The 22,859-nt window shown below is 51.5% G+C and overlaps 2 protein-coding genes across 5 annotated transcripts in view; both read right to left on the bottom strand.

Moving 5' to 3' along the window:
- Positions 1-1,596: 1,596 nt before the first annotated feature.
- Positions 1,597-16,442, bottom strand: LOC119849107 (retinol dehydrogenase 8-like). Its single transcript, XM_038385782.2, has 5 exons — positions 16,287-16,442; positions 12,658-12,837; positions 7,782-7,875; positions 5,913-6,096; positions 1,597-3,007 (listed from the first exon to the last, which is right to left on the bottom strand). Exons 1-5 carry the CDS (start codon positions 16,435-16,437, stop codon positions 2,768-2,770), a joined length of 849 nt encoding a protein of 282 aa, XP_038241710.2. The 5' UTR covers positions 16,438-16,442; the 3' UTR covers positions 1,597-2,767.
- Positions 16,443-18,989: 2,547 nt separating this feature from the next.
- The window catches only part of GRB7 (growth factor receptor bound protein 7), a 48,423-nt gene continuing 44,553 nt past the window's right edge, over positions 18,990-22,859 (bottom strand). For all 4 annotated transcript variants that reach the window (XM_043503440.1, XM_043503441.1, XM_038385973.2 and 1 more), the window contains 2 exons: positions 22,008-22,101; positions 18,990-21,520 (listed from right to left, as the gene is read on the bottom strand). In XM_043503440.1, coding sequence (XP_043359375.1) covers positions 21,374-21,520; positions 22,008-22,101 — 241 coding nt within the window. In that variant the 3' untranslated portion in view covers positions 18,990-21,373. The remainder of the gene's footprint in view (positions 21,521-22,007; positions 22,102-22,859) is intronic.

The following is a 22,859-nucleotide window of genomic DNA, read 5'->3' as shown; positions in this document are numbered from 1 at the left end:
TACAATGCACTAAGGAGGCTGTGGACTATAGTGGGATCTGTGCTCCTATAAATTGAGTTTAGGTAGATTTGAGTTCTTGGGTTTTAGCATGGAGGGATGAACCCCTGGAGATAAAAATCCACCTGAAGCACAATCCTGGAAACTTCTCTGTAGTTCAGCAAAGTTCAGGTAAATATTTCATCTAGGGGGGGAAAAATCCAGCCCTTTGATGCTTCCTAGTTTACCTAGGGTCAGAAATGCTGAAATACAGCAAGGAAAACTGTTCGAGGATATTTCTGCCTGGAATTTTAGCTCCTTGGATACATTTGAACAAGATGTAGATAAATATCTGAACCTCTAAACCTTTGGAATTGATATAATTAATATTTTATATTCCAGTCGTTCCTAAAAGCCCCGCTAACATAGTATGAGACAGTCCCTGCACCCAAGAGCTTGTAATCTGAATAGACAAGACAAAGAAATGGAAGATTTTATACACTTTTTCAGAGGGGGAAACTGAAGCATAGAGAGATTAAGAGACTTGCCCTAGTTCATACAGGAAGTCTGTACCAGAGCTGGGAAGTGAACCCCCCTCTCGAGACCTAGTCTGGTGCCTTAGTCATAAGAACAGCCTCCACCCTGGGAAAGATCCTCTCAGTAGTGATTATGTCCTCCACAGAGTCAGAACAGTAGGTTCCATAGTTCTGAGCACAGTATCTCATGGTCTCTCTTTTCTCTCTCATGATCTATCTATCTATCTATCTATCTATCTATCTATCTATCTATCTATCTATCTATCTATCACCAAGATATCTGGTGTGCAAACAGAGACCCATCATCCAGATGTATCCAGACATGTATACATGATAATTAAATTTTCCACTCTGAACTTTTCCACACAAGATGTAAAACCTGAAGGTGTTTTATTCCATAGTTCATCCTCCACTTTGTGGGCTCTTCTCTTCCATTGTGGGTAGCATGCCAAACAACAAAACTTTGCAAGGGTAAAGAATGACATGCACTCAGACACAGCATCCCTTGCATGGTGTCTCCCCGACTGCAAGGTTTCACACTTGGATGTGGCACTGAATGTCATGGACTCAGAGTTCAATTGCGCTTGCGCTGTTGAGATTGCCAGTGACATGGTCACCTTACATACAGGAAGGAAACTTTCTTTAGGGCAGGAAGGGATTGCAACTAGCCACACCAAATAATAATCATCTGTGGGCAGGTCTGCTGTGTTTCAAGAGAGGTTATGCCCATCCCAGACCTGGCATTAAAATAAATCATTGAAGTAAAGCAAAAGACTTTCATTGACTTCAATGGGTTTTGTTACAGGGCCATGAGTTTGGTACACTAATGAGCATGAACCACTAATTGACACAGCAGGTTTAAAACAAACAAAAGGAAGTATTTTTTCACACAATGCACACTCAACCTGTGGAACTCCTTGCCAGAGGATGTTGTGAAGGCCAAGACTATAACAGGGTTCAAAAAAGAACTAGATAAATTTCTGGAGGACAGGTCCATCAATGGCTATTAGCCAGGATGGGCAGGGATGGTGTCCCTAGCCTCTGTTTGCCAGAAGCTGGGAATGGGCATCAGGAGATGGATCACTTGATGATTCCCTGTTCTGTTCATTCCCTCTGGGGCACCTAGCATTGGCCACTGTCAGAAGACAGGATACTGGGCTACATGGACCTTTGATCGACCCAGTCTGGCCATTCTTATGCATACTGGAGGAGTCCTTCTGGAAGACTTCCAAAGAGGTGATACCAAGTCTCGTTAAGTTTTCCTGAAAGGCATCTCTGGAAGTTTGTGTAATTTAGATTAGGCTGGAGATGGGAGACAGAGCAAGGACTTCTGCAGTCCTACAGCTACACTTGTATTGGGCATCGTTCACTCAAGCTCTCTATGATTCTTTTAACAATCATGCACCTTCTGCTTATGCACCTGGTCCAAAAAGCCAAGTATTACAACTGAGTGTCACGCCCTCAGTTTGGCACATCTGTTGGTGCTCATGGGCTGGCTGGGGGACAGCAGTGGGATGGGGACTGGATGTGGGCAAGTAGGACTCTAGTTTGCATGGCAGCTCTTGGCTTTTATATCACATCCAGCTGCAAGAATAAAGGCACTTTCCTTCTGCCTTTAAAGCAGCAGCCCCTCTTACTATTTGCTGCTATTTAAAATTACAGTACTTGGGGGAGTATAAGTTTGTTCCAAGGGCTGTTAGTTGGAGAAGGAAAATCTTGTGCCTCTAGATCACAGGTTCAAATCCAGCTAAGGCTGGTAACAAGCAAGCATAAAAGGCCATCACTCGGCCCTGCCTTGCTTACTGACTCTGATTGCACGTACCTTCAGGAGCGGGTCCTATTAGCTCAGTGGGCTCTGAGGAGAATCAAGACCCTTGCTCCTCTTCACTCCCCTCCTACCTCTGTTTTCCTAGCACTTGTCCCTCCCACAGAAGCTCATTCCTGTTGCATCAAAAGCCTTCTCCCCTGAGTGCCTCTAGCTGTCAGCTACAACCTCTTACTCCCCCCACCCCACAATAGCCCATGCCTCTTCACTTGTCCTTCTCCCTACTATTTTGGGTACATCTTGTGCAAAGGGCACCCTATAAAATGAAGCCATATTGGGTTAGTGTATGGTTCGGTGGGCCAGAAGGTCTCGGTCCATCTCTGAGAGGCACATGTCCACTGAACCCCTTGATCATTGAGCATCTCCAGCCTTTTTCCAGCCCTACTGCACCTGAGCCCACTTTCCACCCCTTCACCCCGGTTCCCAGGGTCTATCTGAAGCTGAGCATCTTCACCCCCTGCCTCATCTTCTGGGCCTGCCATCGGATCACCTTGATGGCCTTCAGGCTGATGTGCAAGAGCATGTCATACTTGAAGACCATCTTGTAGAAGGTGTCGGTCATCAGGGCTCCAGTGGGGTCGGCATGTTTCAGGGCCGTCATGGGTGTGTAGAAGGCGTTGGTCTGGTGGCGGAAGGGTGGCTTGGCGGCACTGATCACCCCCAGCGTGTGCTGCAAGGGAACCGAGACAGCCCCACATGAGTGCTGTGCCACCCTTTGCTAAGCGGGGAGTAAAATAATACTTTACCAGCATCATGCTTTGCAGCTCCATCCCAGAGCTCCCTGTGAACATCAGCCTCACCATGCCCTGGGAGGTAGGTCAGGACCCACAGTCCTGCAGCGCGCTGTGCTTTTAAGGGCGATGGTAGCGGTGTCCCCCTGGGACTCTGGTTGTGCCGCAGGTGGTGGGATCTCAGAGAGGACACAAGAAAGGTCTCTGACTGAATCTCCTGGGTTTGTGAGCTGCCTCTATGTCCAATACCCAAACGTGTCCAATATGTTACAGTCTCCATTGTGCTGGGGGGAAACTGAGGCTCAGGGAAGGGAAGTGACTCACCCCAGGTCACCAGAGAGTCAGTGACAGAGCTGGGAACAGAAGTCAGGAGTCCTAGAGCCCACTCCTACACTTTAATCACTAGACAAGCAACAGGTGTTTACAGTATACCTAGCTTGATGGAGCAGCAATCTCATCTGACGGGGGGAACCCCCCCATTTCCTATGCATCATCTCCCCACAGGGCAGGGGAGGAATTGTTGTCTAAGGATTTGTGAATCATGGGGTAGGAGGCAGAACCATGAATCTACTCAGTGCGTGACACACATCCACCAGTGAGCAAGAGAGTGGGCGAAGGGAGACATCCCAGGGTTCAGACTGCGGCAAAATCCTGGTTTCCACCCCACAACACAGCTCCTCAAACCCATGAATCTCATCTTGTGGAGATTAAATCCCTTCCTAAGCCCCCCTCCCTGGACCGCTGCTGCACTTGGGGAAGAGTCACACAGAACCCTAGAAATGTCAGGCCGGAAGGGACCTCAAGAGACCAGCAGGTCCAGCCCTCGGTGCTGAGACAGGACCCAAGTAAATCTAGGCCCTCCCTGACAGGTATTTTTCTAACTTGTTCTTAAAAACTTCCAGTGGCATGGATTCCACAACCTTCCTTGGAGGCCTGTTCCAGAGCTTAACTACCCTGAGAGTTAGAAAGATTTTACTAGGTTTCAGGAATGCATCCGATGAAGTGAGCTGTAGCTCACGAAAGCTTATGCTCAAATAAATTTGTTAGTCTCTAAGGTGCCACAAGTACTCCTTTTCTTTTTTGCGAAAGATTTTACTAATATCTCACCTAAATCTCCCTTATTCCCATGGTGATGCCATGTGACCAAGTGCAGACCAGGGCCAGGAAGACCCATTGGACTTTGAACGTTGGTAGCAGGGACTCAGAGACCCCCTTTGTGCCCTCTAAACAAACCCAGGGGGGCCCCGCTGGGATCAGTGGAGGGGGAGAGCCAATCTAAATGTACTCCTGACAGTTTAGAGATGCTAAAAGGCTTTGGGGCAGGATAAAGTGGGGATTAGGGAGGATTATTTTGTGAATGTTGAGGGGGAGGGATTAATTAATTTGCGAATGAGCCGGAAGATATAAACAGAGGGAGGAAATATGAGCTAACGGGACATGACATTCTTTGAGTAAAAGGAAAGGAGGCCAGATAGCGTCCATTTAGCACTGCCACTAAGTGGGATTGATGAGGAGGTTCTGGGGAAGCTTGGCCTAGAGGGGAGAAGAGTGGATTTGCAGCTTTCAGTCATTGGGTTTAGAAACAAGAAGTAACTAGAGCAACTGGTGCCTGTCAGCTGTTGGGCAGCAGAATCCAGATACATAGCCAGAGCTCATGCCAGGTGAGTGTGAGGAATGGGGTTCCGCTAATTTGCCTGCCAGGAGTGGTGCTGGAACTAGGGGTGCTGCTGCACCCCCTGGCTTGAAGTAGTAATAACAAACACCAAATACATGGTTTCCATCATCAGTACCCCTATTATAAAAATTGTTCCACCTGCCAGGTGAACTGTGGTCCCCGGAATCCATTCTAAGGGAGCACTGGTGCTCCAGGACATGTGACAGTGACCGCCTCCTTATTCCAAGTGACCAAGCAGGCGGAGGGAGCCCTCCTTAGCTCACACTTGTCACCTAGCTAATGCGGCAATAGAAATTTTTGCCTGCCCAGCATAGATTGCGGTTATGGTGCAGTGCTGCCTGGTGTCAACGTTAAGACTTAGCATCTCATCATACTGCTGGGACTGGAGCTCAGGCTGTCTCCTGGCACCCCCTATCTGCAGGGAGGGAACGTGGAGATCATGGAGGAGGTAATGGCATTGCTGGCAATTAACATACCAGCTATTAGCCCTCCTGCTGAGATCTCTCCACAGCCCACTAGGGACTGATGTGCTCCATAGAAGGACCCTCCCTTCTAAAGAGATACTGTGAGGTCTGCCAGCAAGGCGTACTCTACCACAGAGAGTGGGGTGGAGATCAGATGCCTTGTTTGGGGCGTTCCAGATCTTGGGGTTGCACCATGTGCACTTGTGGAATGGTGTGCTGTGTTAGCGTGTGGCCAGGAGCAGTTTGGAGAAGAGGAGACCGAGAGAAGACATGAGAACAGTTTTCAAGTACATAAAAGGTTGTTACAAGGAGGAGGGAGAAGAATTGTTCTTCTTAACCTCTGAGGATGTGGGACAAGAAGCAATGGGCTTGAATTGCAGCAAGGGAGGACATTAGGAAAAACTTCCTAACTGTTAGGGGGCTGAAGCACTGGAACAAATTGCCCAGGGAGGTTGTGGAATCTCCATCATTGGGGATTTTTAAGAGCAGGTTAGACAAACACCTGTCAGGGGTGGTCTAGAAGATAATACTTAGTCCTGCCATGAGTGCAGGTGACTGGATTAGATGACCTCTCGAGGTCCCTTCCAGTTCTGTGATTTTATTATTCTGTGCCTGCTGCTGCGTGGGTGATGCATATGGCACGTATGAACGAGGATAGTGGGCAACTCTCTCTGTGTTTGGGGGCACACCCACGAGTCCTTTTACCTCTGCTATGTCACTGGGAGTCTGCCCCAGGCTGGAGAAAATTGCCTTGGAGTTCTTCAGGTAGAGGTCAGTGAACATGTCTGCCGTCTCAGGGTCTGTCATGGAGTAATCTGCATTCTCTGCATCTTCATAGATCTTTGTCTCAAACTCTGTCACCACGGGGCCAGGCTCTATCAGGCTGATGCTGGAAACACAGGCAAGCATAACAGCCCTGTTCACAATGCAATGGGTCTGGAGATTTTAAGTCTAGAAGAGTCCACTATGATCCTCTAGTCTGACCTCCCAGCGTTAAGGCATAGTTCTGCCTGGGCACCTCCTACCATGTCATCCCTGGATGCCAGACCAGCCTGTGTTAATGTCTCCTAGGTAACCACGCCCTTTGACATCATGACACCGCATCGGCATGGAACCGCGACAGTGCCCAGTGATGCTGTGTTAACAAGGGGGAGCAACACAACCCTATGTGGTGATGTCCCATCTTCGTGCGCTGACGTTGCTCCTTCCCGCAGCGACGTTGCCTCGTGACACCTCGTCTTGCTCTGACAGGATGTTAGGACGTCAAAACAGGCCGGGAGAATCGCCACGACAGTCTCCTGGGCAACGTCACTGCAGAACTAGTTACGGCAAAGCTGGCCATGCTCTCGGCCTTTAGAACCCAGACCTATCCCACTATTGCTTTCTGGGGCTCGTGTCTCACCGGTTCTCTGCTCCCTCAGGTCATGTTGCAGGAGCTCTGATAGGAGCAATGCTGGGGCTAGAATAGCCTCCCAAGCTCCTACCAGCTGAGCACAAGTTCCCTCCCATGCCCCAAGCTACCCCTCACCTCTGCATGAGGCACTAGAGGGGTCAGCCTTTCACTCCCAGGCCACTCTGCTGCTCTTCCTCTTCCTCATGCCTGCTCCTGGCCTGCCTTCCCTTGCTGACTCCCAGCCTGCAAGACAGGCCAGGGGCAGATTATACTAGGATGGAAACTAGGCTAAGGCAAGGGGGTTGGGACTTGCTTCTCCTAAGAATCCCAACCCAGCATGCCCTGTGGTGGCCTCTGATGAACTCTAGCAATTAGCTAGCTCCCAAATGACACCTCCCTGGGGACTGGCCAGTGGTTTTAAGGGCCAAGCAGCAGTCGCCCCCGGGGGAAAACTCACCCTAGCCAACCTGACCTGCGCTGACAAAGAATCTCAGCACAATCACAGAACAAAGACCTCATTATACTCCGGTGAGAAAAGCATACACGGAAGTTTGGACAGCAAGGTCCCCCTGCGAATGCCCAGGGGTTATTTCACACACGGAGCTCTGGGGGACTCAGAATATCTCAAGGACTTGTAGATTTAAGAAAAATAATGAATAGGCCAACGTGCATTCCTGGGACTTGGTTCTGGCTGGATGGCGGCTGCTTCGCCTAGCTTGCTGGCGTGAAAATGTCATTATTTCTTACTCACAGTAAGGAGCAAAGGCGGGGGGGGGGTGGCAGCTGCAGGCTGGCTGTGGATTGTGAGCACTTGTCAAGAATGTCCCACAAGACAGGACCTTAGATTTGTGCATGGGAGCCCTGTTGCTTGCCAAATGAATGCTAAGGGTGTATTCCCCAAGGGGGATCTATTTCCTATTTGAAGGTGGTACCGTGTTGTCTCCGGTTCGTCCCAGAGCTGTATTCCCAGGGGATATTCCAGGGTCTGTTTCCTGTTTAAAGGGATTAATGATTATGGAGGCTAATCCCAGCTGTCTGCGCCACCTCCACCCCCACGGATGGCTCCCCAATCTGTGTGGTATCTTAAGCTAATACCCTCAGAACAGAGAAATGAACCAGCACAGTTAATTTGGAACCCCGGCTGTGTCTGTAACATAATAAAGCTGATTCCCATAACTCACAAGATGTTGAACTTCAGTGCTGGTATGACAAGGCTTTCGCAGAATCCTTCCACGGCAAACTTGGAGGCTGTGTAGATGTCATTGAACATAATTCCTGGAAGACGGAGGCAAGAGAGTGATGAGAGGCGTGAGAACAGCGAGCGTGTGTCAGTTACGTGAGCACACAAAGGAGTCTCTTGCATGTTGGATCTGACGTGGTGAGTAGCTGATTGGGGGCAGGGGTTGAAGGGATATGGTGTAATCTAGGGGTAGCTATTGATAGGAAGCCATCGGGGATGATCCATTGGCCAGTCATGCAAAGCGGGGTAGTGGCTTTGACTTGCAGACTGCCAGGGATCTGACTGAATGCCCAGCACAGAGCAGGCTTGTTGATTGTGAGTTAGACCCAGGTGGCAGAACCCACTGCGGTGCGGCGCGGATACAGCTCTGTCAGCTCCTCAGGGACAACTTGGGAACTGCTAATTACCAGCCTGAAATGCCCTGATTAGCCTGCTCTAACAAGCACCGACATTTTCATTGCCTTGCAACTCTGGTCCATGGAGCCAAGTGCTGGGGCTTATGTGGTCTGGTGGTTGCGAGCATGAGAGTAGGACTAGGAAAACCTGGGTTCTGCTCCTGAATTACAGTGCAGCCCTGGGAATGAGAAGCTCGGCAGCTCTGTGCCCCAGCTTCCCAGCCTGTGAAAGAGGGATAAATCTGACCCGACGCTGAGAAAGCCTCAGATTAAATATCGTGACAGTTCCCTGGCCTGTCTATCAATCTGTCTCTGCTCTTATGCTGAGCCTCCACATCGGTCACTACGCTGCACAGCGTGGCCAGTCAGAATGTCACAGCAGCAGGGCCAGAACTGATGCCATCCTGCTCCAAAAACCTTAGTTCCCCACTCATCTGAGCTAAAGGGCACTCTCCATTACCTCCTGGCAGTATGGGGCCTATGGCACAGAGTGAACAGATCTGAATCCCTCCATCTGGGAGTAGTGGTGACCCCTGCACACTAGCGATTTCATTACATCATTACCAATCAAAATATCAGGATCAGTGGTGCAGGAGGTAGCTGGGGAGTGGAGTGGGGGTGGGGGCAAGAAAACACCCCCTTACCCCCCTCCAAGGCTTTTGCACTTGCTCAAAGTTCCATAGGCCATGGAGCCAGGGGAGGGCCATGACCCGACCGCTTTTAAGCAGTGGCCCCGTACTAAATCAGTCTGGCTGCTGCTGCAGCAGTCTGGATCATCGCTCTGGCTGCGTGGTCACAACACCGCTGTTCTGTACAGACAGAGTGAGGGATGGGTCAAATGGTGCCGTGACCTGGCACATAGGGAACCTGTTCCTGTACTGCGGGGTGCAGGGAAATCTGCTGAGAATGCAACTGCTGGCAGCACTGGCTCATGCACTGGGTGGGTCAGAGGGAGGGGAGACTCCCTGACTGAGAGAGACCCAGGTCCCTGAGGGGGGAGAGAGGAGGGGACCGGAACAGGGCCCCAGCCGGTAGACCAGAATTCTGCCCTCCTCCCCCCCAAGAAATGTCTGAATTGGCACTGCTGGTCAGGAGTCTTTTTTGTGTATCTAGCTTTTTGTGTAGCCAGTAGAAGTCCTAACAGGACTTTATTCAGTGTGTAAAGTCCCAAGAAGAGAGAGGTCACAGGCAGGATAACACATGTGGACTCTGCATAATTCTCCTCTGTAATTAGATTTGCATCTGGCCGATAAGGAAGTGCTTCCTGACACTTGTACTTCGTAAGGGATGGTTATTTTTATCTCCCAGACTTTACTGTAAACCCACAAAATGCCTCACCACAGCTGAAAAAAACCCAACCAAAACAAGCCAACCCCACAATCAGCTAGCTCAGCAGAGCAAGTAACACATGGAAAGCTGCAAATTACAGCAGAAATGGACTTGCCGTGGCAACGGGCGCATGGAAACTCACAGGGGGTCTGTAACTGGGGCTACTGGAGTCAGTGAATTCTGGCTCCGGTCACATGACAGCGGTACTGAGCAGGGTTACCCTGCTCCAGGCCGAGAGGCTGCCTGCATCCCCCTATATAAACAGCTGTGCCCCATCACTATGCTCTGGTCTTATTCCAGACCTGGCCATAATTGGGGGATTTTGAACCCTTTGCCTGAAGCAGCTGTCACTGATAATTGGTGGGGATGTGCTACTGGGCTAGATGGACTTAGAGTCTGATATACAACAGCAACGCCTATAGCCTTGAAATCTCCCAGGTACCTATGTTTTCACTATTATTAATTTATTGGTGTTCTAGGGACGTGTAGACACCATGACTGAGATCAAGGCTCCTTCATGCTCTGTGTTGCACATACAACTAGTAAGAGATAATCCCGGCTCCGAAAAGCTTACTAAAGACAGACAAAATATGGGAGGGGAAACTGAGGCACCGAGTGAGGACGCGACTGGCCCAAGGTCACCCAGCCGCTCGGTCGCAGGCCTAGGAACAGAATCCAGGAGGAGCCCTGATTCCCAGCCCTGTGCCTTATTCTCCAGGTCAGTGGGGGCTGCTGCAGATCCGTCACAGGTGGCCTGGGCCCTGTAAATGGAACCAAGTCCAGCCCACCTGTGCCTCATGAACAGCCTCCTGACCCGGCCGGAGTGAGGCAGCAGGTCTGTATAAAGAGCCAGAGAGGGTGAAGAGACAGGAAGGAAGCTGTAGCAGAGCAGCAGTGAGCAGGTGGCTCCTCTGAGACCTGGGGGGGGGGAAAAGGGTTTGGGCCTTGAAGCCAAAGGCAGAGGAAGCTGTAGAGAGGTTTCAGAGAATGACAAAGGCTCCTGCAGCAGGGACCCTGAAACACCAGGGGAGTTTTGAGACAGTACCTCAGGGAGAAGGGGCTGCATCCAACTTATAAGGGAGGGGGAGCCATTTTGTGTATGTTTATTTTGAGCTTTATATCAACAAAAGCAGACTCTGAGGAGAGAAATTATGGAACAGTGAGATGCCTTTTGGGAGTTATGGAGGACTCCAGGAGGAGTCAGGGTGCAACAGAGACACCCCAGGTCTTGAGGGGGCACTCAGCAGGCGGCTGTCCCTATTACTATCATGTAAATAAAATCCACTTTCTCTACAAGCCAAAGCTAAAGCAGCCAGGTCCCCAGCTGGTGCAAATCGACATGGTTGTTGGTGCCCACGTACACCAGCTGAGGCTCTGGCCCGAGATGTGTAAGGGCCTGATTTTTGGCCTGCTCTCACGGCTTGGCAGTAGCTGCCTTCTTGTGACCTCTGCTCTGGGCAAAGGGGCCATGTTAGCCTGCCGGCCTCAGCGCTAGGTGACGGAGAACGTGAGGGCTACAGCCCACAATAAAACCTTTTCCCCCTGGCCTGCCCCCTCGGAGTGGAGAGAGTTAGTCAAATCCTCACAAACCACAGGCGGAGGGGAGGCTGCGCCTCTCGTCCCTTTGATGTCACGGAGCTGAGCCCTGGCTCCCGCAGGTGTGCTGGTGTTGCTGGGTGACGGGCCAGGAGTTCCGACTGTGGCAGCAAATACCATCTGTGACGTCCCTGCGTGGGACCCGGCCATCAGGTGCTCTCGCTCCGGAGGCGCGAGTGGGCCCCACCTCCTCACCAAAGAGCTTGCTGTCTGTTTGGCACCAGGTCCCAAACGCCTTCCATCTTCTGGGGGGGGGGGGCCAAGTGGGAGATGATCCCAACCTACAGACTGACCTTTCCATTTAATGCAGCCTCTCTCAATGGGCCATTTCCCTCCCCAGAATTCCTCCTTCCACTCTTCCCTGTGTACGAGGAGCCGGTCACTCTCAAAGGGCTTGGATCCCTGATCTGTCCAGCTTCCCATGTCAGGTCTAACTGTTCCCCACCCTGAAAATGACTGATTTGATGGATGTATTTATGTTGATTTAAATAATAACCAGAAAGATGCCTGTCCAAGATACTAGGCCACCCATCCTGTGTTAATGCTACACTGAAATCTCAGCAGTATTAAATGATCAACTCAGCTGGAACTGAGCCTATCACCTACAGAAACTTCTTTCCACCCCATCGTCATCAAGCCCTCAGCCTTCTCAGAAAAATCCCTTTTTGTGGTTCTACCATCTAATGTGGTGGATTAATTTAACACTAGTTTGGGGCAGATGAGACTATCAAAAGTGATTCATTTAAATTGTAAATTCCTCAGGGCAGGGACTCTCTTTCTGCTCTGTATTTGTAGAGCACCTACCACAGTCTATGAGATTTTCACCTAATCATCTGACTCCCAGGAGCTGGGCCTGTGAGTAAAAATATGAACTAGCACAAAACTAACTCATAAGTGGCACTTAGGCTAGTGAGTCTCACACTGTGTGTGTGGTGAGACAGGAGGCATAAGTGCAGGGAGACTGGATCTCCGCTCCAAAAACTTTACAACACTAGCGCTTTACAATTGTAATGTATCAAATAGATGAAGTGAGCTGTAGCTCATGAAAGCTTATGCTCAAATAAATTTGTTAGTCTCTAAGATGCCACAAGTACTCCTTCTCTTTTTGCGAATACCGACTAACATGGCTGCTACTCTGAAAACTCCACAGTACAGCTGGAAAAATCAGGTCCTTTTTAGTGATAAACGGACACATACTTATCCAAAGCCAGAAACTGGCATCCTTATGTGTTGGCTGCCATCTTGGATGACACCAGGAATTGAACCGGAAACCTCCAGTACTAAAACCATAAAATTGCTACCACTAGAGCTGAAGACATAGGTGTAGTTTGAAGTCTGTATCTTTGGGGGGGCAGCTGCAGTCAGGCCAACAGGGCCACACTCGAGGGGGGGGGCAAGTTCCACACCTGCCCAAGGTTTGCAGCTGGGGGGAGGCACAACCAGCTCAGAGCCAGCTTTGCATAGATGTAGAGGGATGTTCTCCTGGCCCCCACCTACCTTGCAGGCCCATCACACTGCTGATCACCACAATGTGCCCACTCCGTCTCCTCTTCATATCGGGCAGCACCTCTTTGATCATCCTCACCACACCAAAGAAGTTGGTCTCCATCACACCCTTCATCTCTTCGATGGTCTGGCATTCGATGGGGCCAATCATCCCCACCCCGGCGTTGTTAACTGCAAGATAAGGACAAGCAGTGTAGCATCAGCAAGGAGCCCTCTTGTATTGAACTAGCATGGTTTGCACGGGCCTGACCGTTAGACGCCCCTGTGTAGTCTCAGGCCGTGTCTGCACAGAGGCTTGCACTGATCTCGGTTTCAGTGGGTTATTTTGGTTTAGCTTAGGATTTCCTTGCCTGCCACCTGCTTTCAGGTGCGTTGTTGCAGCTTTGCCATCCCAAGTGCACAATATCACAAATAAGGCCCCCGAAATCATGAGGGTTTTTAAAAATAAAAATCAATTCTGGGTTCTTCCTCTTGGACTTCAGGGTTTTTGAGCCTTTTGGGTTTGTATTTTCATGCTGTGCTCAGTGGCCATGAGGGCTGGGACTTTACTTTGAAGATGCTAGCTATCAGATCTCATCTCATCTGATGAAGTGAGCTGTAGCTCACGAAAGCTTATGCTCAAATAAATTTGTTAGTCTCTAAAGTGCCACAAGTATTCCTTTTCTTTTTGCGAATACACACTAACACGGCTGCTACTCTGAAACCTGTCATCAAATCCTGTGAATCCGGGAGCTGGGGCTTTAAGAAAACACATGCTAAGACTCCTGATTGCAACAGTTGGACACACAGTTGGTGTGAGTCTCTGGTTACAGGCCCGCATAACAACTGACAAGCCCCTTGGGGCAGGGGTGCAACAAGGGAGGGGAGTCAGGCCTCCACTCCCATGGCCACCGACCAGACGATGGAGGGCTGTCCTGGCCAAATTGAAGGGAGTGGTTTTGCGACCCAGCAAGCCAGGATGCAATGCCACTCACTCAGACTTGACCCAGCTGGCCCTCCCTCAAGGCCAGGAAGGTAACCTAGGCCCCTTCCTTAGTTAGCAACATTCTCGTTGCATCCCTAGAGATCTTTCTGTTTGTGAGTCTGGACGGGCCACCAGCTTTTGACATGGCCCAGTCCTGCCTTCCTAGTGCTGAATAATTGCAGACTGGCTTCCCCATGGGTCTAGCAAGCAGCACAGTCTGGAGTGTGCAACTAGGCCTGCTCCTTGGGCTGGAGTATCCCTGTGTGACCTAAGGTGGATGGGGCCTAATCCAGCTCCCAGCCCAGCTCTGACTGGGCCAGTGGCATTGTAGTTAATGCGCCAGATGGGTGTGACTGAGATGATCTGCCATTGCTTCCACATTAGACCCTGGCTCCTGCTGCGTCTCCACTCCCTCGCCCTGCTGAGGGCCTGAGCCACTGCCCCGGTGGGGCAGCATGAGAGACGTCCAAGAGGCTCTGTATGGGAAGGCACGTTCAACATGGTTCTCAGGAAGCAGGAGAGCCAATCTCCTGCTCCCGGAGTGCCAGCTCCACATTGTTCCATAATCTCAGGAGAGGGGGCCCGGGCACGTGGGTCGCTGACCTACATAACTTTCACAGATCAGCCTCGGTGAAGTCTGTGCAAGCAGGGAGCAGCAAATGGGTCAAGGGCTCCTGTGATTAAAGATGTGACTCAGTGCCAGCCAAACTGCCGGCAGCTCTGACCCAGTTCGAGGGCTGAGAGGGCTGCTAGCATCTTTCCCCCGCAATGGAGTTAAAGGTCACGGTCCTGTGCGATGTGCAGCGGATGTGGGGAGGGCAGACATGCATCGGGCACAAGGAAAGGAGAGATGTGCATAGGGGACGGCAGACATCTATAGGGGAGAAAAGGACATGCAGAGAAGTCCAGGGGCCCAGAAGAGGACATATATATATAGGGGAGGGCATATAAGGGTGAGAGGGAGAATGAATATGCAGAGGGGAAAATCATAAATCATAAACGTGTAGGGCTGAAAGGGAAGTCATCAAGTCCAGCCTCCTGTGCCGAGACAGGACCAAGTGACCCTAGACCATCCCTGACAGGTGTTTCTCCAAACCGTTCTTAAAAACCTCCAATAATGGGGGTTCCTCAACCTCCCTTGGAAGCCTGTTCCACAGCATAACTACCCTTATGGTTAGAAATGTTTTCCTAATATCTCACCTAAATCTCCTTTGCTGCAGATTAAACCCGTTACTTCTTGTCCTACCTTCAATGGACACGGAAAACAATTGATCCCCATCTTTCTAACAGCCCTTCACATATGTGCAGACTGTTCTCAGATCCCCCTCAGTTGTCTTTTCTCAAGACTAAACATGCCCAGGGTTTTAACCTTTCCTCGCCGGCCAGGTTTTCTAAACCTCTGGACATTTTTGTTACTCTCCTCCTGACTCTTTTCAATTAGTCCACTTATTTCCTGAAGCGTGGTGCCCAGAATTGGCCACAGTACTGATGCTGAGGCCTCACCGGAGTGGGACAATTATCTACCCTGTCTCACATGTGACACCCCTGTTAATGGGATCATATTAGTCATTTTCACAGCTGCATCACACTGATGACTCATGTTCCCTTTGTGATCCACTAGAACCCCAGATGCCTTTCAGCAGAGCTCCCACCTAGCCAGTTATTCCCCATTGTGTCACTGCATTTGATTTTACCTTCCTCAGTGTAGTACTTTGCACTTATTTTAATTAATTTCATCTTATTGATTTCAGACCAGTTCTCCAATTTATCAAAGTCACTTTGAATTCTAATCCTGCCCTCCAAAGTGCTAGCAAGCCCTCCCAGCTTGGTGTTGTCTGCAAATTTTATAAAACTACTCCCCACTCCATTATCCAAGTCATTAATGAAAATACTGAATATAGTAGCAAAACCAGGACTGACCATGTGAGACTCCATTAGATACACTCTCCCAGTTTCACAGCAAACCATTGATAACTACTCTTTGAGTATGATCTTTTAACCAGTTATGCACACACCTTATAGTAATTTCATCTAGACTACATTTCCCTAGTTTGCATATAAGACTGTCATGTAGGACTGTGTCAAAAGCCTGACTAAAATCAAGATATTTCACATCTACTGCTTCTTACCTATCCACTAGGTCAGTAACCCTGTCAAAGAAGGAAATTGGATTGGTTTGGCATGATTTGTTTTCGACAAATCCATGCTGGCTATTGCTTATAAACCTATTATCCTCTAGGCAGGGATTTTCAACCTTTTTTCATTTGCAGATCCCTAAAAAATTTCAAATGGAGGTGTGGAACCGTTTGGAAATCTTAGACAGTCTGCACATCCCCAGGGGTCCGTGGACCACAGGTTGCAAACCACTGCTCTAGGTGCTCCCAAACTGATTGTTTAATAATTTGTTCCAATATCTTTCCAGGTACCAAAATTAGGCTGATTGGTCTGTCCCTGGGTCCTCTTTGTTCCCTTTTTTAGGTAGATCTGTGTAGGGGAGGTTAGGACTTGTAGGGGCATTGGGGAGCACAGATATATATGGGAAGAGCAGATAAGCACAGGTGATGGGGGAAGAAATGTGGCGGGGGGGGAATGTGGTGGGAGCCCCATGCAGGGGTCAGCAGCAGGGGCTTGGGCAGAGGCAAGCAGGGGACCTCACTCAGTATGTCGATGTGCCGGTTGGGGATGCTGTTGATGCAGCTGATGATGGATTGCTCATCGCACACGTCCAACTGCCTGATCTCCAGGGTCTTGTTGAGGGTGACTCCGGCGGCCGCTTCCAGGCACCCCCTCTTGTCCAGGTTCCTCATGGTGGCAATGACTGTAACATAGAGCAGCCTGGCTGCAGGCACTGGGGCTTGCTGAAGCTGGGAAGACCCCGGTGATGCTGCAGGGCTGGGAGTGAGGAGAGCAGGTGTAGAGGGGGCCGCGATACACAACGAGTTCTCCTGCTATTCCCACTGCAGCAAGGGTTGGTCCTGGAGAGCAGCTTGCGAAGGCAAATCCCAGGGCCATGTACCCCGGAGGCTGTAGGGCTCTCGAGGGGGCTTTAGAATGGGGGTTCAGAGGAGGTGTGGGGTGTCAATATGGGGCCTCCTGGGCCACCAGGGCCATGCTGCTCCTAATAAGTGTTCTGGCACCCTGGGCCCAGATGGAGGGAGGGGGCTCCAGACTTGGCTTGGGTCTCGTTGCCCCAAGCATGTTCTTGCCCAAGGCTGGTGCAGGCCAGACAGCCATTTCCTCCCGCAAAGGCCTTTGGGTCAGCATTGACATGGGGAGATGTACCAGCTACTCGGGTTAGCCTCCCCTCCCATGTCCTAAAGGAATATGGCAGTCATGCTAACTCAGATCCAGGCCACTGGGTCAGATTCTCCCCCCTTCCCTTGCTGGGATCCTGGCCACTGGATCACAGGTTCCCCCATGACCCCTTGCTGGGGATCCTAACTACTGGACCACATTTAAGGTGCCCAAACCATCCTGGGGGGGAGCAGGTAGGAGGAAGGAGGAAGGCAGCTACTCCCACTCCCTTGTGTTGTCCCACTTGAGTTCCAAGCTGGGGCCCCTGCCCCAGAGCAGAGGGGCAGGGGAAGGACCCATCACCCTCTCCATTCCTTTCCCTTTGGAGCAAACTATTTATTTTACCGTCTCATGTGTAAAGACTTCTCCTGTGCCCCACCACTCATGCAAAATGTTCCTAGTTCCCCACCCCTTCCCAGCTGTGTCCAATAGGCCGGGTACCAAATGCACCCACAGCCCAGCTGCATGCTGGCATGAAAAGGCCCCAGGACAGGTGAGGGAGCTGCTCAGCTCTTCTTTCCCCATCCTGCTGCAGTACTCAAGGCTTGGCAGCATGGGGAAGGGAGATGGACTCTGCCGTTCTGGGAGTGGGGGTGGAAAGACGCAGCCCCTCTCAGCTGCAGGGGGTCATGGGTCTCCCATGATCCCAGCCATACAGCTCCATCCGGGTGCAACCTGGGCATTCATGCCTGTGTGCCCGACACCCTGGGCACATGTGGGAAGCGCTCACCTTTGAACTGCTTCTGTTTGTCCTGGGCCATTTTCACAGCCAAGGCCAAGCCGATGCCGGAGGAGCAGCCCGTTATCAGCACCGTCTTGGGAGACATGCCGATCCCAGGACAAGCGGGGCACCAGGGAGGTCTGGTCTGGATGAGCTGGGCAGGCGCAGCAGGGGTCCCTGAAAATCCTCCTGATGAAGGAGAACTCAGAGTGTTGCTCTCAGGCTGGAAGTTCCCAAGGGGTCTTGGCAGCTCCCAGCTCTGTCTTCACATCCCACTCCGACCTTCCTTCCACCCCTAATAAAGGATGGCCTGGCTCCTAACTGGCCAGCACCCAAGACCTTAATCTTCTGGGCCTTGTTAATCTCAGGATGGATTTGCACGATGATTCCTGGCTAATCTCATCTGGCTACCACCACACGTGATGCACAAAAAGCGCCACGGGAACTAAGGCGGCAGGCAAACCCTCTTACCAAGCATGCCTTGCTTTGGGGCCCTTGTCCAAGTGAGCACTGTGCAGGAAGGTCACGGGCTTGGTCAGAGGCAGGGCAGGTAGTTGGCACAGTGGCAGCACTGTGTGAGGTGGGAGCAGGGAGCTTTGGCAGGACGGGAGGGTGGATTTCTGCTCTGCTGGATAAAACACCTGGAAGGTTCTTGGCTGAGCCGTGCCAAGCTGGTGCAAAGAGTCTTTTTCAGGCCATTGCAAACCCCCTTGGTTTTGTATTACCATGAACCAGCCTGAAATGCTGCAGGGAGCTGATTCCTGATTTGGAACCCTGGGCTTCTCAGGGCCGCAGATTGGGCTGCAGCCCAGGGCTGTGTTGGCCCCATGGGAACAGCTGCCCTTCTGCTGTGGGAGTTGTTTAGTGAGCATGGCAATGAATGGGCACAGTGAGAGCTGAACATACCTGAGCCCCTCTCAGACACTAATGGATTTAGCCTCGCAACCCCAGCTCTGCGAGGTAGGAAAAGCATCATCCCCATGGGACAGATTGGGGAACGGAGGCCCGGAGAGATGAGGTGATTTGCCCAGAGTCACAAGGAGTCTGGGAATTTAACCCAGGTCTCAAGTTCCAGCCCTACCTGGGGGTGACTTTGCCCAAGGTCATCCTGAGAGCCAAGCATAGAACCCAGGAGTCCTGGCTCCGGATCACACCTCCAGGACCCTTTCCCTCGATCCAGCCCGACTTCAGTATAACCCTTCCCCGGCTGGAGCCTACGTGGAATTTCCCATGGAGTTTGATGCTGCATGCGGATCAGAAGTCAGCGTCAATGCGGGAAGGCGGCTGGATCCCAAACTCCCCCGACCCACCATACCGCCATAAGGAAAGGAGAGCAGCCAGGTGTGAAATAGACGAGATTTATTTGTAGTGAAAAGATTTTGGAGCAGATATAAATAGAGATAAATCTGTCTTCTTACAGGGCTTGGTGCTAATTTGGGTTATTTTTCTCTTTTTTGTACAAAATAAAAGCAAGGATATGAAAAAATAACATTTATTACCACTTGTATAAAACACATCACAGTTCGACTGGCCTCTCAGGTATGTACAATAGAGATAAATCCGTCCTCTTAGCAAAACCCGGGATCCTTCTAACACAGCGACACCATACCCTGGCTGGGCCAGCAGCAGCAGGCGGTGAACCTGGGGATCTTAATGCCTGTCGCTACTGCCTCAGCTGAAATCCCCACCTCTGTCAGCCTTGCCGACAGGCTTTGTATGTGGCTCAGCCGCCACTGAAGGGGACAGAGCTCCGCACCAAGTGGGTCATATCTGTCTCCCCCTTCGGATTCTTTAGTGCTATGGGGGTTAGTAGCACCCCAGGTAGTCCTGGCTTTGGGGGTCTCTGGTGTGTTGAGTTCAGCGCTTGCAGCACTGTGGAGCGCACAGAGATGGGTTTGGAAGGACAGTCGGCATCTAGGCAGTTGGAGATGGAAACATACTCCTCCCCCCTTCGCCCCGCCAGATTTTCCAGACCAGTGCACAGCCCCACCACCGGGTCCTGGCAGTCTACATTCCAGAGAGCGGAAGCCTCTTTGGGCTGACAGGAAGGGACAGGGAAAAGCCCAGCTCTTTCCTTTCTGTGGCTGTTCCACTTGTCTGCTCTCGCCCTTGACACCTGCCACCAAACTCCCTTTTCTCCCACCTGCCATGTCCAGAGCAGGGCTTGGGGCCAGCCCCCCAACCCCAGTATCTGAACAAGGCCCAGCTCGAAGCGTAACCCTGGACTCCCTGCACCTCCAGGTTTTCCTCACCTCTGGTCAGCCTGAATGGACCCAGCTGCATCTTGATTCCCATGGCCCTAGGCAAATGGCAGAGGAATCTCTGTATGAGTCACACTGGCTCCTGGCCAGCCCGAACCTAGTTCCGCCTCGTTCCCAAGGAGGGACTTCCTCCCGGAGGATTGGGAGCAAGGCCAACCCTGTCGGTGGAACTTATCTACTATCAATATTGACAGCCCTGGGCCTCTCCATGAGGCCCAATAACCCATTGCTAACCCCAGCCAGTACAGAAACAGCTGGGCGCTGTTTCTTGCTGTGGCCAGGCCTGCTGGCTTCACCAGCCAGCTCAGAAAGGGAGACATGGCCACTCCCATACAGGGGGCAAGTGCGTGGGATCTGCACTACCTATCAGGGTCCGCTGCCACTGACATACTGTTCTCCATGGCCGGGGAACGGTGGCTGCCCTCAGGCAGGTTGCTGCTATGGGGAGCAGAAAGGTGAGCCTCAGTCCGTGCACAGAAGGGTCTGGACTCCGACCCCCAGGGAAGCCAGTGGTCTAGGTTAGAAGGAGTCACTCTGGCACTGATCTGACGGAAAGAAGTGGAAACCTGAAGAGAAAGGCAACGTAACCACCACCTTGGCTCGGCTCCTAGCGGTCACCGGCCAGAGAGGTCGGAACCTAGGGGAGAAAGTGCACGAGTGGGTAGATCTTCCCAAAGGATGAGGAGCTCCAAACCCAGCCAAGAGGCTGCAGGAGCCCAGGGAGGAAGGCGCAGACACAGCATCCAGGGCTCTGTGCAGGAGGAGTGCTGGGACGTACCAAACGGGATCATCCCCAAGCTCCTGGCTTGGCTTCCCAAGGGCACATAGAATACGACCATTAACACTGAGTAGCTGGTGAGAAGGGAGGAGAGACTCTAGGATCAAACAGATAGAGCATATTGGGGCAGAGCTGTGGGCGCAGGGATACAGTTGAGAAGGGGAATACAGGCATGGAGAGTTACAGGACAGAGGGATATGAGGCAGAGAGAGATGGGAGTGGAGGGACACAGGGGAGGAGGAGCAGAGAAAGATCGGAGTGGAAGGATATGGGAGCAGAGGGATACAGGAGCAGAAAGAGATGGTAGTGGAAGGATACAGGGAGGGGCAGAGAGAGATGGGAGCGGAAGGATATGGGGCAGAGAGAGACGGGAGCGGGGGCACAGTGGGAGGTGAACTGGTGGAAGCACAGGGTCGAGGTCTCCCTTTGAAACGGTGAATTTCAGTCCTTCGGGCTCCTTGAGCGCTGGGGGTGCCATTCTGGCCTCTCACCCGGCCAGTGCTCATTTGACGGGGCTGAGTGGTGATCCACCCCAGCAGAGGGTGGAGCACGAGCCAAGTCTGGCCCCTGCGGCCGCCGCTGCCCTGGCCGAAGTGGAGCAAGGGGCGGAAGTTTGTGTTGATCCTAGTCCTGCTTGCTGCGCATTGGCTGTGGCCCGTCGCAGAGCCCCGCTGCCCGCCGGGGGTCTGTCACAAGGCGACGCAGGTGCAGTAATGTCTGAGCTTGCAGGGCAGGATGCCCCGGTTGATTTGGTGAAACTCCACCAGCTGGATGAGATCGGCAAAGCGCGTCTGGCCGTCATCCATGGTGAAGTAAAGCTGCCCCTCTTCCTCACTCTGCAGAGAAATGGGGTGGGAGGGTGTGTGCTCAGCTCTCCTGGCCCATGCTTGGACAGGGCAGGCCGGGAACAGCCAGCTCCCCTACGAATTTATTGAGCTATTGCTTCAGTGACCTCTCCTGGCAGGAGGCGACACTGGAGGGAGTGGGAGCCTTCCCAAGGTTAGTGTTGTCTTATAGGTCTCTTCAGGGACTCACACCGGGAGAGGCTGGGAGCTCCCCCCACAGCCCAGTGCTCCTGCCCTACTCCCCACAGCGCCCCCTGCTGGGAGAGGCCGGGGCTGGAACATACAGGAGCTCCCCCCACAGCCAGAGTTCCTGCCCCATTTCCCACAGCGCCCCCTGCTGGGAGCTCTTTTTACACCATTCCTATATGTGACTCTCCTCCCCAAGGGTTTGCTCCTTGAGTGAGTTCGTAAAGCACCCTCATCCATATTGCTGGGAAGGCAAAGTCTGTGGCAGCTGGGGCTGGGGAGGGGCACTTACTGGCAGGATGAGATAGTGCTTGACTTTCTGTAGGTGGCACAAGGACAGGACGTAGCCCTTGGGGTTCCGCTGGCTTTCCCGCACCAAAAACACCCTAAAAAATCAAAGCAAGAGAGGGGGCTGTTATCAATATGCTGTCACTGCCCACCCAACTTCTGCTGTCCACCAGAGCAGCATCTGAGCTTCTCAGTCAGCTCAGCTGAAAACAACACAGCCTCACGTGAAATGCTGTTGAAAGCAGCCGAACCCGTGCCATGACCAAGGGGTACTGTAACCCTTTGCAGTGAGAGCTGGCAACGAACTTGTCCCAGACAGTGGCCTGTGCTGGATAATTCTAAGGCATAAAATCCTGCCTAATTGCACAACCCTGTACAAGGAGGGACATTCCCTCCTGACCCCAGAATTGATGGATGCCCTGAAGCATGAAGATTGAAAGCTTTTCTTACTTTATCCTCTCTAGCGTCGTTGCTGGTGCTCATCTTATTCACAAAAGCAGCACTGACAACCTCAATTATTCAAAAATGCAAGTCAGGCCCCAAAAAGCATGAGATTTATCTTTAAAATAATGATTTTTTTTAAATTGAGTGCTTCTTATTTGCCTTCTTGGTTTTGAGCATGTAGTAGGGGTCACATTTTCTCTGCAACCACAAGCGCTAGAAACTCACTTTAAAAAAAAAAAGCTGAGATTCTCATGTCATCACAAGTCTCCAGAAGCTGGCGCTTTAAGGAAAATGCCTTTAAGGAAACTTTACGGAAAATATTGTGAGATTGGGGATTAAATTGCTGTCCAAGTATCTTTGGAACCTTGCTAAGCATTTGGCCTCACTGACATCCTGCAACAGGGAGTCCCTT

The sequence above is a fragment of the Dermochelys coriacea genome, chromosome 27 (genome assembly GCF_009764565.3).
Source record: "Dermochelys coriacea isolate rDerCor1 chromosome 27, rDerCor1.pri.v4, whole genome shotgun sequence".
Classification (NCBI taxonomy): Eukaryota; Metazoa; Chordata; order Testudines; family Dermochelyidae; genus Dermochelys; species Dermochelys coriacea.
Note: the sequence above shows the minus strand (reverse complement) of the source record. Positions and strands in the feature narration are given on the sequence as shown.

Bases quoted from the DNA above. Each gene is read 5' to 3' on its own strand.
- LOC119849107 (XM_038385782.2), bottom strand. From the start codon at position 16,437: ATGAGGAACCTGGACAAGAGGGGGTGCCTGGAAGCGGCCGCCGGAGTC. The intron at 12,838-16,286 runs GTGAGGTCCCCT...CTTATCTTGCAG, and splicing joins CCGGCACATCGACATACTGA to TTAACAACGCCGGGGTGGGG. The intron at 7,876-12,657 runs GTAGGTGGGGGC...TCCGTCTTCCAG, and splicing joins CAGTGTGATGGGCCTGCAAG to GAATTATGTTCAATGACATC.